Here is a 19,560-nt window from a genome sequence, read left to right as displayed (position 1 = left end):
GCACTAGTCACTAGTTTTCAATTAAAAAAAAAGTCTGATAGAGAGCAAAATATTCTAAAATTAAGGTTTGCTTTTCATATTCTGCGTTCTCTAAAAACGTAGGGAATCAAAGACAAGCCAAAGTAAGCATTTTATACACATTGTAGGTGGTCCTTAAAGACGCCCAAATAGAGAACAGGCATGGGTATTTAAAGCTCCTCATCGAAACAACCACACAGACTAGTGATAGTTGGCAAGCCTGAGCGTTATTTTGTTAACGAATCATTAAAAACAGAAGGCAAGATTTCTTGAAATCATATATTTATATATTGGATGCAGTGATACTCATTAGGGACTTAGGGCGTTGATTTGATTACTGACACAATAACATGCAGTTTAGCTTGAATGAAACATTTTAGGCGTCAACTACTTAAATCGACTTATAATAAAACATACTAACACTATATTGACCATACCACAGTATTTTGCAATATTAACTCTATCTTAGTCTATCCCACAGATCAGCTTGAATTCTCTTCATGGAACTTTTGGTAGCAGCACGCCTGACATTTCTGATGTCTTGTCTACACTTTTCCTTTTCCTTTTCTAGAGCATGAATAAGTTGGTTACACAATCTATTTTTGATTTTCTCTAGTTTTGCCATTGTATCCTCATCTTTTTGATCTAAAATGTCTTTGTACTTCGAAGAGTTACACTTGATCACTTTTAGCATCCTATCAGTCTTTTCGTCCAACTTTTTCTGTAGCGTTTGTTTGTAGTCCTGCTCCAGTGTTTCCAGTTTCTTTTCAAACATGTCAATGTACTCTTTTATCAGCTCGGCCTCTCTCTCTTTCACTATCTTCTCTGCGTTGGCATACATCACATTGGTGTAGCATCGGCCATCATTCTGCTTCACCATGTTGTCAATCATCCTGATCAGATCATCTACTTGTTTTTGACTCGCTTCTCCTTCTAGCCTGTTGTTGAAGCCACAGTATCGGCCTCCACACATCCTGATCAGCTCCTTAAGATCTCTATTGCCCTCATTAACATACTGCTCCATTGTTCTATTATCACTCTCTATCCGATCCCTTCCGTTGAACAAGACTATCATGTATTCTGCCGCTTGCCTTCCAAATAAATCTTGAATCTTCTGGAAAGCCTTCTTTTCTTCTTCTGTGAAACGGCCGGTTTGTAGCACCAGCAGGATGGCGTGAGGTCCAGGCAAGGACTCTGTAATGCTGCGCCCAATCTCCCTGACAACGTTCTTGTCTGAGAGATCTGTGTCAAATAAACCTGGAGTATCTACAACCACAATGTTTCTGTTATTATATTTTCGTTCATGCCTTTCACATTTCTTGGTTTCTGAATTTGAAGAGTAGCTTGAAGCAAACTTTTTCTTGCCCAGGATTGTGTTCCCGGCTGCACTTTTGCCAGCTCCAGTTTTACCCAAAAGTATAATCCTGAGTTCCAATTTCGCGCTGTCATATTCTCCATCTATTTTACCTGTTGAAGACATGGAAAAATAAATATTTTTAATTTATTCGAATCAAACACAATTTTTCGTGTTTTTATTGCATTCTCTCTCTCTCTCTCTCTCTCTCTCTCTGTCTCATAGTTGTAGTGATGGAGCAGATTTCATCTGCAGTCAGGCATTGTTTATTTTTTTGTGCTTCAGACAGACTGCATTTAAATTGCCACGCACCTTTTGGTGCAAGTTAAAAACATGGCACATGAAAAATATGAAAGTGAGGCCTATTCACTCTGAAATGCTTTTGCTGAATTAACATGTGTTTTTGCAATGTAGAGAAAAGTGGCCTTTTAGCATTGAAGATTAATAGAATGTGTTTCTCTCTTCCCAGCTCATCCCATGCAACTAAAATTCACTATTTCTGTCTTAAAAGACTTTGACTTGTTGCATATTTTGATAAATATTTTCAGTTAAAAACACCTCTTTTTATAATGTGTGTGAATTAATAATGCACCGAACACTACACAGGGGACTAAATGCTTTTTGCATGAAAAGCTATCTAAAACACTAAAGCATGTTGCTGTGTGTGTTGTATTAACTGTGTGCGCTATATTAACTGTGTGTGCTTTTAAACTTTACACTAAAGCATAAAAATGCTATGTTGCACATTTATTTTGCATGTTGTCATAAATAATAGAAAAGCTGCTTTACACTAATAGCTTGGCTAGGTAAACATTTATAAGGGGTATTAGTATGGAGTTGGGAAACATAATGGGCTAATTTACATGAAATTAATATTCTATTCGTGTTTGTTTTATTTTTGGGCCTACCATTAAATGGCTGCCTGTGAAACCAGCAAGGCTATGGCTTACTTTGAAAGAGAAGAGAGCTTGCGCAGACACCAGCTTGACTCAAACCACGAGGGAGTCAAGGACATCTTGAACTGTACATTCTTGTGATTGTGCCAATGTACCAGTTTGATAAAGTATCCGTCCTGCTGCGCTATGGCAGGAAGGAAGGAAAACTATAGAAACATTTCCCTAGCAATTGTTGCAAACTTATAAAATGTTTTTATCATGTATGCTTCTTTTGTTAAAACTGGTAAAGTCAGGTTTTTAGAATGAGTCACGGTAGTGAGAACTCATGCCATCATGACTGACCAATCACATACAGGTTTTCCTGAAGATGAAACATTTTGTGTAGTCTGCCAAGGATTAGAGTATAAAAGCCTCTCTGGAGGGGCTTTGGCTTCTAGGCTCATTAGGGGGGTGTGTGAGCTCTTGAGAGAAGGAACAGATTAGACCAGACATTCTATGGGTTAGTTATGAGATTGTCACGGGATTCATCCTTGGGCGTCCGAGGAGAGTCAGGTGGGGGGTTCCCTGGTGATTTTTTTCCCGAATCTTGGCACGTCATATTTTGGCACTGCAGGCCACATTCCTTTGAGGTCTGGTGAAGGAGGGACTGTCTCGCTCCTTTTTGCTCTTTAGACACAGACAGATGCAGAAGAAGAGCAACAGAGAGAAAGGCTTTTTAGATTTAGATGCTAAACTTTAAGTTTATGCTTTGACTAATTAATTAGGTCTGAAAAGATTTATTTGTCTTATGCATTTATTTCTCTTTATGGGAGATTTTTGCAAACTATTTAATTATTGATTAGCTTTGCAAGACTATTTTTCTTAGAAACTCTTTAAGAATTTTGACTGATATTTTGAGCCACATTTTCTTTTCTACATGTGATGCTTATATCCAGACTATAATATGTTTTATATTAATGCTATTTTTCCTGTTTTCCAAATTCTGTAACCTGATTGATATTTTACTAATGAATAAAGGGTCAAAGAAAAACCTAACTTTTGACTAGAAAATAAAACCCTTTAAATACTCAACAACTCTCTTTATTGGCTTAAAATAATAATTGCATTTTTGACTGTTCATCTTTATTTAAAGTCTCCTGAAGGTAATACATGGTGTGAAGGGCCCAACACCTTTTGAGCGGTAAATTAGAGGTAGCATGAAGGTTTTGCATTGAGAAACTACCAGAAGAAATTACCGCTCCATCAGTAGAAGCCTGGATTGTTGAACTCTCCTGTGAAGACAATGATGCGGCCATGAACTCTAAACACTAGTGTAGGATCAGTGTTATCAAAATGTCGATATCCTAATCCACAACCTCTTTCTTTCTTCTGGCTCTAATCAGGATATAAGGGAATGTGAGAGGTAGATGGTGGTCGAGGAAAAACAGTGAGCCTTTCCCTTCCTCCTTCCAAGGGTCACAATGTCAGTGGTCAGCAGAAGTTGCACGAGCCATGAGAGGAGATGGGAATCCTCTTGAGATCATGTCTCCAGACATGGCAACATTTTCAAACTGAGAAATGGGAGATTTTGAAAAGAATCATGGAAGTGCATTTTCCCCACTGGTTATATTCAAGCAGAGGCCTTTTTAGATGAGAGATGCCTAAAATAAGGCAATTTTTGGCTTAGAAATCAAGAGTCTCCCACCTCAATCAGGTCTATTGGAATGTGTGTGTCTCTGACTGTGACATGCCAAATGAAGAGAGGTAACTTGGCATCTCCGAGGGAGATCCAGAAATTATGGAGGCTTCCCCTTCTCTTTACAGCTCCTGCTGTCTGTCTTTGTTAGTTTTTGCTGGAGCTATCAACATGGCTGTTACTGACAAACATGGAAACAACCAATAGTTCGAAGACCAGCCATGAATATTTTGAAACGTCCTGGGTCTTCTTCACAGCTTTTATTTCATTAGGACATGCTCTCCAGAGCCTTCTATATACCTGAAATTAATGTCCTGATTTGTTGCTAATGATGCTTGCTGCCAGCCTCGGCTAATCACACTGTAAATTTCTAGATTTCAAAAGCAGGAAGTTGTCAGAACCATGTTGGAATGCTATCACTGCTCCCTTGGACATGAAATTATATTTCCAGTTTTGGGTCGGCACCCTGCCCCTTAAAACATTCTCTCAAAAATGGATCTCAATTGGAGATTCTGTATTGCCAATTAGTACATTTCTACAGAGTCGATTGGTCTTGCCTGCCCAAGTTACATCATTCCCTTGTAAGAAATGGATTAAACCATTATGCAGTCAACTAAGGGCTTGTAGCAGTGGGGTTGCACTCAGAGTTTCTCAGTTCAGACCCAAAGCTCACTTATGCCTGTGCTATTGACCAATTTTTTGGGGTGGATTTGGGTAATTAGAGCCAGGGGAATAAGGGAGAACTAAATGAACTTAACTGTCTTTGATTACCTTGTTTGTATAATCGTGGAGTCCTATCTTTCTTATAAAGTTGTTCACTATGCAGCATTAGAATTGTAATATGTCATTGATGGAATTATATTCATATCATATAGTTATGCCATATAGGAATTGTAGAGATGTCAGTAGAATCTATGTTAGGATTCAAAGAGAGACTGAAGCAGTTGCTGACTTTACCTGCTTGTTGATGGATGGGATCCTCTAAGAAATAAACCTGACAAGAAGTTGTTACAAGTGTCTACTTTTATTTCTGGGAGTACTTCAATCATCTTTTCAAATGGCCATGATGAATGATATAGTCCAATTTTTGTCTATTCAAGAGCCGTTCCTTTAAAATCGATGTATTATGTAGTCGTCCTTCTCGTTTTTCTTGCAATTTACTTCGAGTCTACATTGGGGACTGAGAAGTTGAACTCTGGATTATTGTGTATGCTTTAGGAAGTTCCATTCCTCTATGGTGCGATGCTACGGTTCTCATACCTGAATGAATTCATATGTTGCCTACATATCTTATCTTGTTCATATTTTTATCTTTTAATTTTTTTTCTTTTGATTTCTAATTGCTTTTATGGCTAAAATGTCGAATAAAGCGTATTAGATCACTAATAGTATATTAAAAAGTAGGACATGTGTTTTTTTACATGTCCTGAAAGTACAAAACGATATTGGTTTTTTTCTCATAGAAAGGCTAGTAGCTCCTTTAGTTATTACAGAGTTACATACAGAAAGCTCATTTTTTCAATCTGTCTCATTATTGCCATGCTTCAAGTTATGAAACAAATTGTTGTATTGAACCTGACTTGACTAAAGGCGAATTGAATGTAAGTTTTGCACAAATGACAACTCCAGAAGTTTGCCACTATTGTCCAATGTATTTGAGGGACTGTTTACAGCTGCACACAAGTTTCTATACTTGAGACTACACCTGTGCTCCTTAGACAATTAAAAAGGGGACTGTGCCTGTGGTGCCCTACTTGAGAAAAAGTCATCCCTAAAAGAGTAACACTAACAATTAGTTCTCTTCCTATTGCAGCTTCAGGGCCACAAAAGCTGAAGAAGCCTGCTTTGGCAACTTGGTAGCCAAGAGTGCCAGACCAGAGCTGACTGCCAAAGTGCAGCCTGGGAGACCAAGTCCTGATCGTCAAATGTTGCACAGAGGAGTGGCCCCAGAAAGCCTACTTCACCTTATCGGCATCCTCAACATCCTTTAGCATCTTCAGCATGCTGCATCCTGTGCTTGAGGACCACTCCATAGAAGTCTATGGTGGTTAACCCACAGAACTCGGAAATGAAGTGGAGACCGCTTTGACTGCAAGTCTCATTGGCTCCTGTGACTAACCCCCTGCGGAAGTTCGCCACCATATCAGGCCAGAGTATTTCATTTACAACTTGAGAAAAAGTTTTCAAAGCACAAAAAACTGTAGTTGCCAATGATTGTTTGCCATTTGAATTAGAAGCAGTGAATAATTATTTACTTAATAATTTATATCTCAGGAACCCTCCTGTGGATATTGTTCATTTTGGTGTCTACATTTCATATAAATAAGTTCTGATTTTATAAACTGGTGTTGGATTTCCTTTGTGTCATGTTTTTTCATATTCAACTGTTTTGGTACTTCTAAATGCTTTGCACTTGTTTCTTTGACAAAGCCTGACAGCTCTTATCCACAGCTATCTAGGGTTGAGCTAAGGTTTTGTAAAGGAGCCTGGTGGAACCCAATATTGATTTGTAGGTTCATTACAAAGTGAGGTCGCACAACACACCATATAATATACCGCTGTGCTCAGGATATCATTTTGTACTTGCAGATTACATGCCTTTTAAGACATGGCAAAGCAGAATCTCTCTTTCTGATTCTGATAAAATGAGAACAATTGAGGAATATAACTAAAGCAATTGTTATTTAGAGTACAAACAGTGATGTAACTCACAGCTACTACTACCTCTAGTACTATTACTATCAGTACTTCAACTAGTGGTTCAGGTACTCTTTGAATATGAGTAACAATGCTGTTATTATTTGCAGTGAATATGATTGTTAGCCTTATTATGATATTAAATGCAATGGTCACTCATCTCCATCATTATTGTTCCTTTTGCCAATGAACCCGCACCTTATTAGAGATGTGGGGCAGTTGCACGAAAGAGTTTGAGATGCACACTGACAGTTTGGCACTAAGAAGTGGTCAACTGTCAGCGTGTCCCCTGAAGGCACCTCAAGGACAAAAGAGGTTCTAGAAAACCACAAGGAAAGGTTTATGCATGCATGTGGGTGCAGCCATAAACTGTAGCCACTTGCATGGGGATTCCAGCATGCCAGGTTTGTCACAAGCAAAGGTGGACCACCGGCTTGAAACAGTGGATTCACGTTTTACTAATGCTCTCTTCCAAATGCAGGCACAAGTGTGTGCTTGCAGTGGGGACACTGCATTTTCTGTAATAGTATGCACTGTTTCGATATGCATCAGGCATACCTTTGACCACTGCGCAAACATGAAACGTGTTCTCTATTTGTAATCAGGGGCTAGATGCTGTTTCATTCTTTTTTGCCAGCCTGTTAAAGTGGCCATTTTATTTACAGTTGTCAACCATATAGTTTAAAATTCAAACCTGATGCTATTTTGATAAGCCCAGTTCTCCTTTGGTTTCACTTCCTATGCCATTATTGGATTTTATTTTGTGGGGTGTCATGCCATGCAATCTTCATTGAGCCATGTTATGGGCTTTGATGGGTTATATTTGGGTATATTATGTTGTGCTAGTCAATGTACAAATACATGTAATGAATTGAATTAGATGGGGCTTGGCTGGCAACTCAACATGGCAGTTGTGCTGTGATTTGGACCCTGCCTATTGCTCACTCATCTAGATTAATCCCCGAGTGCTGGGTCATCCATTTGCCTCCATGCATCGACACTGCAGAATCCCAGAAACCCACCCAAGGCAAAAAAAGGAAGTGCCCCAACAAATGCGTGGAGAGCGTCAAAGTCGTAAAGGCCTCACCACCAGTTGCAGCAGGCAGTGGGCCATGGAGTGGGCCTTTGCTTAATGGGCCACTGGATTCAAGCTAGCCTGGCTGATGAGTGGTCAAGCCTCCAAAACCGATCCCAGGATACTTGTTTCTAGTCCAGGGAGGACCTGGCTTGGCAGTTCAGGCTGGTCTGTTCCCATGAGGAGCAGGATCAAGACTGAATTTTACTTGGCTGGGTCTGAACTGGGGTGGCATAGTGAGCAAAAGTAGGATGCATTAAACCCAGATCTATGACTGGGGATGAGCGGTTGAAAAGGTTCAGCACTCCATCCATCATCTTATTGTGTTTGGCATGTTTGCCCTAAGTGGCCATGGGTATGCCCATACCTGGGTACCTTGCTCGCTGGGCCACTGGATTAAAGCCAGCCTGGCTGCTGAGGGGTGAAACCCCAAAACCATTCCCAGGATGCTTCTTTATGGTCCAGGGAGGACCTGGCCAGGCAGTTTGGTCTGGTCTGTTCCCATGAGGAGCAGGGTCAAGACTAATTGGAGTGTCATAGTAAGCAAAATAATGATGGATCAAACTCAGATCTGTGGCTAGGAGTGAGCAGTTGAAAAGTTTTAGCACTCCATCCATTATACAATGTTTGTGGTGGGCCTAAGCAGCTCACAGAGAGCCCAGTGGATTCTTCACTAAACCAACATCTGGCCTGACTGGAAATGGCCAGTGCCTCTCCTGGTGAGCCTAATACCCTGGTGAGAAGCAGAGTGCCCTGAATGCTTTGGGGTACCGGGGCTCTTCAAGATGACAACACAGTGAGGGTGGGTTACGGCCCATTGTTTTGTCCCCTCCATCCTGCAGGGCTCACAAAGTGCTGGCGTGGCAGTGCCCAGTCTTCTATAGGCTCTGTGAAGGCAGCTGGTGCAATGGAGGGCCTAAATTCACTCAACTCTCCCTGCCTTCTGCTCTGGAGGTCTGCACTAACCTGCAAAGAGCCCAGATTTTGGAGCTTCTGGAATGGGATGCCCAGGGGGTATATCCCATGCTCTCCTGGGCAGGTAGACAGCCGCTTCTGGAAACTACTGTATTGGGCCTTTCAGAGAGAATTGTGATTCTCCACCAACCGTCACACCATAATTGCCTTCTCAAGCCTGGCCCCTGAGTCCCTGCTGATCCCTTTTTAGGGTATGCTGCCTGCATGCTTAACTGAACTAACAAAACAAGTGCCAGCACTGAAAACTAAATTGCCTAAATAATTTTTGTCACAGACTAGAAACGTCAATTTTTAGTCATGTAGTTGAATTAATCAGCATTTGGTTTTTATTTTTCAATTTTTGCAAAGGAATGTACAAGACTTTTTTATAAATATGTGCAGTCAACATAGACAAACGACGTCAGTAAACAAATACAAGTGCTCCACAACAAAGTTACATCCACCCTCTTTCACAATCACTCCCTCAATCACAACCAAATTCTCTTCCCACACTTTCAACATAAAGATGACAAAACATACATATATTTGTGCAGACAAAAACAATCATAAAAATTGTGATGGTGTCTACGTAAAACTTTTTATAGTAGTTCAACTTTGACAATCATATCTTGATAAATGGCTACGTGAAACCTTAATCACAAACAAAATAAGCCACTATATAATCATGACTTGTACACTTCTTGTTACAAGAATTTGATGAAATAAAGCTCACTTTACAACGTAGAATACACCAAAACAACAAGGCCCTTGTTGTTTTGGTGTATTCTAAGTGTACAAGTCATGACTATATAGTGGCTTATTTTGTTTGTGATTAAGGTTTCACGTAGCCATTTATCAAGATATGATTGTCAAAGTTGAACTACTATAAAAAGTTTTACGTAGACACCATCACAATTTTTATGATTGTTTTTGTCTGCACAAATATATGCATGTTTTGTCATCTTTATGTTGAAAGTGTGGGAAGAGAATTTGGTTGTGATTGAGGTAGAGATTGTGAAAGAGGGTGGATGTAACTTTGTTGTGGAGCACTTGTATTTGTTTACTGACGTCGTTTGTCTATGTTGACTGCACATATTTGTAAAAAAGTTTTGTACATTCCTTTGCAAAAATTGAAAAATAAAAACCAAATGCTGATTAATTCAACTACATGATTAAAAATTGACGTTTCTAGTCTGTGACAAAAATTATTTAGGAAATTTAGTTTTCAGTGCTGACACTTGTTTTGTTAGTTTGGTACATTGGACTCTGCCTCACTGAATAGAGTCAAAGCCCTTGGTTGTTTTGATATGCATGCTTAACTGGTCACAGGGCAGGGCCTGTGCAGTCACTGATACACCAGGGTAAAGAAACAGCAGATTGAACCCCATAAGCATAATTTATTTGCTGGGCCTGGTTCACACGGCTCATTCGGCCCCCACACCTGGCCTCATATGGGAAAGAGGGTCTGCAACCTCTTGCAGAACCTGGTGCACATTGACCCTCCTTGGAAGCCACCTATTCACTTCTGCTTTCCATCATCAGGGACCTCTGTTTCCTTTGTGGGTGCCCACTCTGCATTTGCCTGGCTCGGCTGTCCTTTCTCTTTGTTGTCCCCTGGTCCATGACCCCTTAGGTTCTGGCATCCACTGGCAGGTGCACGGTGCCTTGAGATAGTCCCTATTGTGAGTCTTGCCCCAATCCCCACTGAGACCATTGCAAACTTGACTGAATATTGAGTGCCACTGAAATTATGAAAACTTACTGGAATCTAAAGTTGACACTATTACTGTTGACAATAATCTCCTCTGTGATGACCAACCCAAGTTGACAGGTGGTGTCCAAATGGAGAATACGATCATAGAACTCCACATTGGACCTCCACTACTTGGTTCAGTCCCTTACAGATAGGATTCACCTCTTGAAGTGCAGAGCGATGTATGCCGAGGGGTGCTTGCAGCACAAAAAAGTCGGAATCACTGGTATGCTGGAAGCTGTAGAGGGCTCAAACTCTGGGAACTTCTTTGAGTCCTGGTTCCAAGAGTTTCACACCATTATCTACTTTCCTCCTTCTTGATTGAAAGAGCACACCAGATTCTAGGGTTCCATCATGCCTGCTGGAGGTCTGGAGCCTGCATTACTGAGACAAGGATGCAGGGGTGTGAGCGGCAGGTCAGGTGTGATACATTGAAAAAGACATCTGCTGAAAAATGCTGTTCCCTGACTTTACCATGGCACTGTAAATCCAGAATTTATTTCTGGGGGTTAAGAGGCACTTCAGAGAACACAGAGCCAAGTATTCATTATTCCCTGCTCATCTCAAGATTATCTATGGGCAGAATTTGAAATTGTATCTGACCCAGCAGTGGCCTGGAACTGGGTTGAAAATCAGGGTGTCCCCCTGAGGCCACCTATCCAGTCTGCAGGGTACTGGGTTTCGAGGTGAAGGAGCCTGCCACCTTTTTAGGGGAGCCCACAACATGAGTTGCCATGGAACCCACCCTCCTTCTTATGAACAGGTGGCCCTGCTGGTGGCAGCATACTTCCAAAAATCCCTTACCTCCATAATTTCATGCTCATTCACTTCCTTGATCATGAAGATCTATCACATACCCCATATTTTTCTTCTCCAGAGTCCCATCTGAGTGAGAACCCTCAATCTTCGGATGAACCTAGTTTAGTCACCCACAGTAGTTGTACCCGAAGCTGTCACTGACTTCTTTAAACTTTTGCTACCTGTCACTCTGTGTGGAATCAAGACAGAACACTTGGAAACATCATCCCTACTCTCAGTTTATGAGGGGCATCATGAGACAGTGTATTCTTCCTTTCACATCTCTGTTTATCACCTGTGTCACCAGAGTGGCTGGGTCACGGTAGCTCTCTAACTTCCATAATATGAAACATTGCATCCTCATATTGTCTCTGCAACTTCACCACTGCTCTAAGATGAGTGCAGGTCCTAATTGGTACTGTGCCAACACTCCCCCAAACAGAACATCCACGATGGCTATAGCTCTTCTGGTGGCTTGTCATTTACGGAGTGCTCCTTCTAGTTTATATTGTTCTGACACTGTTTTCTTTTGTTTGCTATTCTTATGTTTACCTCCTTACACCAGAGTCTCTATGTGATATTGAGGGGTGGCTGGGTGTGTTGAAATATCATAAAAGTGGATGCAAGGCAAGGCTCCTGACCTTTATTCTCCTTAAAGATTGCTCCTTACACTAATACTGTTGTGACATGAACATTTCGGGGCATGGTACACCTGACAAAAAGGACAAAATAGACTCCCTATTGCAATTCCTCAAAGTTCACATAGCACTTTTGTAGGAATCCCATATAGTAGGAGAGGTGGAGGATAGATTACAAAAGTGCTGGACTGGCCAGGTATTCAGCACAGAATACTCCTCTTTTGCCAGGGCCGTTTGATCTGCATATGAGCTGGGATCCTCTTAAGTGTCCATAGATCAATTCTCGGCCCTGAGGACGGGTTCAGATTCTTTGAAGGCAGATTAGTCCAGGTCCCTTTAGTTATAGGTAATATACCTGCACCCAAGGCCCTTAGCAAATTTTCCTCAGCAAATGGTCTGTGCACCCTGTGGCTGGGTAGATATCCTATGGTTGTTTGGGGTGATTTTAGTAGCACACTACATGTGCACCCACAGAGGTCCCATCCCACCCTTCCAGGGACACAGACAACATCTCACATCAAAGTATTGCAACAGTGTTGGCAACACTGGACTCTCTGTGATGTATGAAGGGTGCGTAACCAAGCCACTCATCTCTCATCTTTTTATTCTCCAATCCTTGATCTCTGTGTGAAGTTAAATAGCGTGATATTCTCCATGGATTTGTGCCCCCGCACATCACAAATGTAATAATTGAGGCAGTATATATTGGTTCATAGCCTGTTATGCCTGGGTCTTGAATAGGAGATGTTTGGACCGGCTTTTCTGGCCTGATGCCTCTCTGGGAAGATAGGTACCTTTGGGAAATCCTAGCTACACAATTGTCAGAATATTTCAAACAGAATACAGATACTGCATCATCAAGAGCTTTGGAATGGGAAAATATGAAGGTAGTAGTGTGCGACCACTGTACTAAAAGGGTGGTGGGCGAACTCAGACACATGCGCATTTCTCGCTAGAAATATGCATGAGCGGCGCCCCCGTATGCGCAGTTTTCACTGCGAACAAGATGAAGAGAGGAGGAGGCCAGACGGGGATGCCGCAGACGCCACAGATAAAGTAAGGTGCTTTAAAGTTATTTTTTAAAACTTCAGCAATTGTCAATAATAGGGCAGGCCAACTCCGCTCCGCTGCAAAGTGTGTGGGTTTTGCCTACTCTGCTTTCTTCGCAGAATGCAGAGTAGGCAAAACTCTGCACACTCCGCATGCAGAGCAGAGTTCTCCACCCACAGTTAGCAGTAGGCAACAGTCAAAATGTTACCTTCGGACTGAGAATCTTTTCTGGAGTTTTTTTCTGCAGAGGGCCACACAGAACTCCAGGTTCCGTGAGGGTTCACCAGCTTGACTTTCAGGGAGCTGCCAGTCAAACTCTGGCGGTCGGACCCCCAGAGCTCTTCCGCAGGACAACCCTGGAATCTGGGCCGAGTCTCTGTTGAAAGTGGCAAGCTTGGCTCTCACGGTCAGGTTGGTCAGCTCCTGGAACTTTTATCACAAAGTTTCCCAAACCATCCCAAACTTCTGGAGTGTCCAAAACACATATATCAAGGGCTTAGAATCTCCTCAATGGTCCTTGGCAGGTTTAGATGTCTCTTCTAACAATGCACTTGGTCAACCCATTAAAATGCCACTGGACACACTCCAGGAAGGGGACTCTGGCTGGTGAAGGGTCAGTGAAGCTCTGCTAATATTTAGCTGCAGGGCGTCCATCGTTACTTATTCTTGAAGCAAAGCAAAGTCCTCAGAGCTGTAGTGCCGGGAAGGGCAGCAGTCTTCACCAGGCAGGTCCTTGGGGGTGTACACCAGGATTCCTGCAGGATAATCCTCCTTCTTCTAGTAGTTGCTGGAAAAAGAACTGAGAGGCTCTGCACCTCTCATATATTTATCCAGTGATTTCTGGAGACACGCAGGGAAGCCCCCTTGTCCAATGAGGTGCAGGGCAACACCACAAAGCATGACAACTTCCTCCAAAGTGTGGATGAGTCTTGTCCCTGAAAGCACTATTTTCTCAAAATCCGTCATGGCTGAAATTTCATCAAAGCAGAGCTAACTAAACCAAACTCAGAGTATGGCTTATTTCCATAAACTCCCCCCACTCACATCTGTAAATTCCTTTCTTAAGCCTCCAATCTGGCAGGGAAAGGGGTGGTCCTAACTGACAAGCTTGCTTGGCCTGTTCCTTTGAAGCTGAAGCTTTATGGTCCAACCCCCTGCTCTGGCATTCCTTGGCTTACAGGTAAGAAAGTCTTATAACTTCTTTTTTGTACAAGTTAGGATAATTTCCACAAAAGTAATCTGTTGGATTTATCATTACCATTCTGTTAAATCTTTGAATTATATTTATTACTTTCCCAGCAATAGTTATTCATCCATAAAATATTGCCTTTGAAGCCAAGTATCTTCAATGGAGAAAATGATATGTGCAATTTCTTCCTCGCCAACATTTATAAAACCTCTTTTTTAAGCCCCCTGCTCATAACTACAGTACCCCCACACTGGAACATATAGGGAAGACCTGGAGTTGTTCAAATATGTAAAAACAATTTTGGTTATTGCTTCACAGTACCCACAACACCAAATTTGATTTTGTAGTGAATTTCTTTCACTGGGGAAAAATAAAATGGGCAGCTTTCACTCTTCAGGGTTTATAAAACATATTTTATAGGGACCCTGTTCATAGTTACATGACCCACAACCCCTTGAGCCTCTAGGGGAGACCTTTTGGGTATCCACAATGTACAAAACAAGGGTAATTGTTACTTTTAAAGGGGACTGAGAAAGTGTATTGAAGCGTAGAATCGGAAGTATGCATGGAAGAGTGGTAGCTGGGAACAACAGTGGCATTCGTGTTTGCGCCGTGCCGTGGATAGGCCCCGAAGACAAGCAGCTTGGTTAGCCAGCTATCTGTCCCGAGGCACCGGGGGTGGAGCAGCAGCAGAGTAATCATTATGGGCTCAAGTCAGTTTGCTCATTGTGCCTGCCTGGAACCTTCCACCATCTAATTTATGCTGTTAGTCAGCCTTCTGGAAGTCCATACGCCCCTGGCTGGCCGGCCATCCATCCGCAAGGTACTGGGAGGGGCCAGAGCGGCAGTGGAGAAGTCATCATGACCGAGGTCTGTGCATGCCTGGAGCACCACCTAGTTTCTGCTGCTAATCAGACCCCCCTGCAGCTCGCACTCCCCTGGCTGGTTGGGAAGAGTGGGGGGGGGGCTCGCTGCAACTGGCTTTGACCCTAAATAGATTTTGGGTGGGGCTGTGACACTGAGCTGGGAGTGAGAAAGGGGAGTAAGGAGCAGGGTAAAAACCTCCCTCTGCAGCGGCAGTTTGCAGCAGTTCACTCTATCACCTACATTCTCAGCCCACCGCCAGCCCCCAGGCTTCAGCCTTCAGCCTCAGCACCAATATTAGTACCAACAATGGCACCAGCAACTGCACTAATCAGGCATTACAAGCCATCATACATTGCAGACCACACACAGAGGCCTGGTTGACGGGCAGCAAACATTGAGTGGGGACGTTTATTTAGAATGCTGGCAAGGGGACTCGGTGTCCCAGAATACCCTGAAAGGAGGAAGGAGGAGGAGCCTGGGTGCACACCCACACCACTTGCTGAAAGCAGAGACCAGACGAGGGTGGCTGGGCCTTCCATCCTGGTCCCTCTCTTTCCACACTTGTTTAACAGCCATGGTATGCAGTGTCACTAGGAGGATCAAAAAGGACTGGGAAATCCGGTTACCCTGTTCAGCACGGAGCAGGTAGAGAAGGACGGTGTACCCTGTGCTATATTTTAACTGCTTATCTCCCACTGTTCTGTGACTGAGCGACCGGGTGACATTTTTGGGTTGAATTGGCAACACAGCATGTTGAGCCTTCCCATCCTGTTTCTTTGTGTGCTATCATCATAGCAGTCTCTGTTCTGGCTTTTCATGAGCTACCCCAGTCTCTAGCACGTACACTGTCTGTCTACAGCTGGAGAGTAAAGAGAAGACATCAATCCAGTCTGGGATTGCTATGGGGAAGAGTAAGGTGACTACGCTGCCTGTGAGGGACGCTACAGGCACAATAGACCATGGACTCTTTCCTACAAAGGGCGGCTGGAGTTCTTGATAAGTAGATATAGCTGGTGACTCGGTGCCTCTCCCGCTCCCCATCAACCATCTTCTTTCAAGTTCCCCTAGGATGCTGCTGATCCCTGAAACTGTTCCAGGACTGTTCAATAGATCTTTAACGCAAGAATAAAAGGATATGGCTAGCTGCGTGGTCGGTCATCATATACCACTCTCATCTACTATATTGGTCACCCACTCACACGGGGTTAAATTACCTACCACCCAGGAGCAAGCTATTCACCCCAACAACCAATCAGCTGCCATTATGTCAGCTCCACAAGGGAGGACAAGAGGAGGGGCAGCAGCCAGTATAGGCTTGCGCACAAAAAAGAAGGGCTTTTGTTGGGGGGAGGGGACAAAAGGCAGAGGGCTGAGGGGATGTTGTCAAAAGCACCGAATGAGCAAGTAATCTCAAAGGCAGACATGGTGGTCGTACTGGAATCCTTTCAGGGCTCTTTACAGGAATTATTGGACTGAAAATGTGATTAACTTTTTCAATGACTCACCTCAATGACCCTAAATAATGTATCACACCTAGGGAGGAGGCATTGAGGACCTCAACAGATGATCCACATGTAAAACATAGGAAGCAGCCACCGCCATCTTCAAAGCCTTTACTGGGGACAGCCACTAACTGCCCTCAGCATCTACAGCCCCTCCTCCTTCACAGAATCAACTAGGCTCAAGTTTAGGATCTGCGGAAAGGGCACCTACCTTGGAACAAATGTCTGACCGTGTTAAGGGTAGCTCTAATCAGAATTTAGTTAATTTACATTTCCCGTCAGAATCAACGCCGTATGTTGTGGTCTTGGAGAATGTGCCAGCTATTTCTCTACGTTTTAAGGATGACTTTTCTCAATTGAAGAATAAAGTAATTCATTGGTTGTCCGTGTAACACTGCTTTGGGTGCAAGGGTGGGAAAATATTTCAACATGGTGCATAGGGTCAACTGGGTCGGGAGGTCCAAAAAGGCCTACAAAGGAGACTTTGTTATCATCACCTTTAATAGACCACATGTTGCAGAAAGGATCTTAGCTTCATCTTCCAGCTGTAACTCCCTTGGCACCAAGTCGACCATCATGGCCCTTCCTCTCAGATTTTTTAAACCTGAGGCATCTGGTTGGAACAACATGATCAGTAACAGAGATGTCCTGCCTTGAAGGTAAATGTCTACCCTCCCTTCATCAATGCTTTCAAACATTTTAGCGCCCTGGAACAATAGTAACCACACTTTTTGAGCCCCTCAAGGTGGGCAGATGTTTGTACTGCCTCTCCTGGAGCTATCTAATAGCTTAGCACCTTTGAGCACCTTGGATGCTTGTGATTGACTGAGAGGGGTTGGTCCAGTGGAAATGGGGAAACCAAATATTCAACAGGACATTCCTCAGCAAGGCTGCAACATCATGGGTGGAAAGGATTGTAATTTCATCTCATGAAATGTTGCTGGATTGGCCAACAAGTTTCTTGACCCCTCATGGATCTGATTCATAAAAAAGGTTTCATTTGATTTGTCTGCAGAAAACATGGGCAATTACGAATAGTTTCCTGTTGGAGGGTTAGAAGTCCTTTTTTGTCCTGGCTACTCGAGTTCAGGAAGATCTAAGTGTGGGCTTGTGATCCATGTATCCCTAGCAATAGAGTGCCAAGTATCAATGCTGTTCATGATCAACCTCTGTTTACAGTTGTCGTTGCTGTGTAAGGGGTCCTGTAGGTTGGGTCTTTTGAATTTTAATAATGCATCCACTTGTCCCCAGGGTGAGGGTAATATATCTTTGAGGGGATCTTTTTTCAAGGAAACAGCTCAATGAAGATTTCAAAAATGTTATGATTGCCGGGGATTTTAACATCCACCAATGCAGAGACCCAAGGATAACTAGACTCATCGCTCTGGGTTGCACATGTGTGAAGGGAATTCACTTTATGCACACTGCACAAGTGATTCCTTTATTTACATACTACAGGAATGCTATTTATCCTCGTCTTTGTGTACATTAGAACCCTGCAGTAAGTGTCTTAATCTGTTGTTTGTTGGGTGGGGAAGAGTTTCATTTATTCATTGTATCCTTGTATCAATGCCTCTCCTTGAATGGATCTCAGGTTTTACCATTGAGACCAGCGTACATAGTGACCATAACCCCCTATGTGTTCAAATCAGCTGGAATATACTAGCACCCAGTTTGGGCATAGGGAGGAGTGGGGTACTAAAAACAACAGATGGAGGAAAAAGGGTAAAATGGGCCCAGATAATCCCGGAGTCATTCTACAAATCCTTAACCGCCCTGTGTGATAATTAGTTAGTATTGTGTACAGCCCCGTCAATGGTACCGGGCAACATTATAGAAGCTTTTAAGGTCATCGTCTCCACAATACAGACCTTCTCATAGCCCCTGCGCGGTGACCCTCTGTTTTAGTTACCAGATGGTTTGACTCTGATTGCTCCAGTGCTGCCAGGAAATTAAAGAAAGCACTAGGTAATAGCCCATGGAATATCTCGCTTTTGTCAGGACCTGTTGAAGGGTGTATGAAGCAGAACTGGCGGCCAGGCGCAAGGTAGGGCTGAAGGAGGAAACCTGTGAGGAGTAGATTGAGGCCAGCAGTTTGAAGAGCAGCAGCAAGTTTTGGATCATAATAAACAGCCCTTTTTTAAATGAGGATGCAAGTAATGCTGTGGGGGCCAACATTACGGAGGAGGAATGGGTGAAGCCTTTTGAGGTAATGTTTCAGTGTCCCCTCAACATAAATAGATCTCCCAGTTTAGTGGCAGAGAAATATGCCCTGACTTTCTCAGTAGAAGAGGTTAGGAAAGGTATTGGGGGCTGTCTAATAACAAAGCACCGGGTCCTGACGTTATTCCACCGGATCTTTATAAACCCAATTTGAATTTTCCGGTATCTGTCCTCACAGCTGTTCATAATTCTGTGTTAAAACTGCTCCTCTTTGCTCTTAGGCTATCTCCACTATAGTGCCAGTTTTCAAAGAGGGTAATCGAGATAGCACCCATTGGTATAGACCAATTTCTTTGTAGGACTTGGTGTTCAAGGTGGTGAGTCGTGTCCTCCTAGACAGGTTAACAGGCTGGGCCGAGGATAATGATATTCTAACCGATGTCTAGTATGTTTTTCATCCGGGACTGTCAACTGTTGCCCAGTGTCTTAATTTATATTTGATCCTTAACAAATACACGGTGGCCACTCTGGTACCATTTATCTGACCTTCATAGATCTGTCATCCGCTTTTGATCTCGTGAACAGAGCTAAGCTCAGGCAGGCTATGCTGGTTTTTTTAGAGGGCCTCCATAGCAACTCCAAGGCCGAGGTTCGATACTCATAAGACCCGCACCGCAAAGGGGAACGCGCACCGCAAAGGAGGCGACCATCTATCTTTACACCTTGACAACGGTAAAGCACATGGCCTCCTTTGGAAAGTTCATTCACCAGACACGATCCTTGCTGATGGTCCCGGAGGGCCTGCCCTTATAGTGACTTTGCAGACCCATGCCTCAATACAAACCTTACTCATCATAACCCCAGCCCCCAGAGCGGCACAAACTCCCTTGCTTTTAAATTTTGTAACTTTGTAACCTTGTATTCTGTTTTT

At 43.0% G+C, this 19,560-nt stretch overlaps 1 protein-coding gene across 1 annotated transcript in view; it reads right to left on the bottom strand.

Annotated features, from left to right (window-relative positions):
* Positions 1-271: 271 nt before the first annotated feature.
* The window catches only part of LOC147685060 (uncharacterized), a 75,831-nt gene continuing 56,542 nt past the window's right edge, over positions 272-19,560 (bottom strand). Inside the window, exon 4 of the mRNA XM_086939753.1 lies at positions 272-1,485. Coding sequence (XP_086795879.1) covers positions 479-1,485 — 1,007 coding nt within the window. The 3' untranslated portion in view covers positions 272-478. The remainder of the gene's footprint in view (positions 1,486-19,560) is intronic.

Source organism: Lissotriton vulgaris, chromosome 10, assembly GCF_964263255.1.
Source record: "Lissotriton vulgaris chromosome 10, aLisVul1.2, whole genome shotgun sequence".
Taxonomy (NCBI): Eukaryota; Metazoa; Chordata; class Amphibia; order Caudata; family Salamandridae; genus Lissotriton; species Lissotriton vulgaris.
This window is presented reverse-complemented; position numbering and strand designations above follow the sequence as displayed.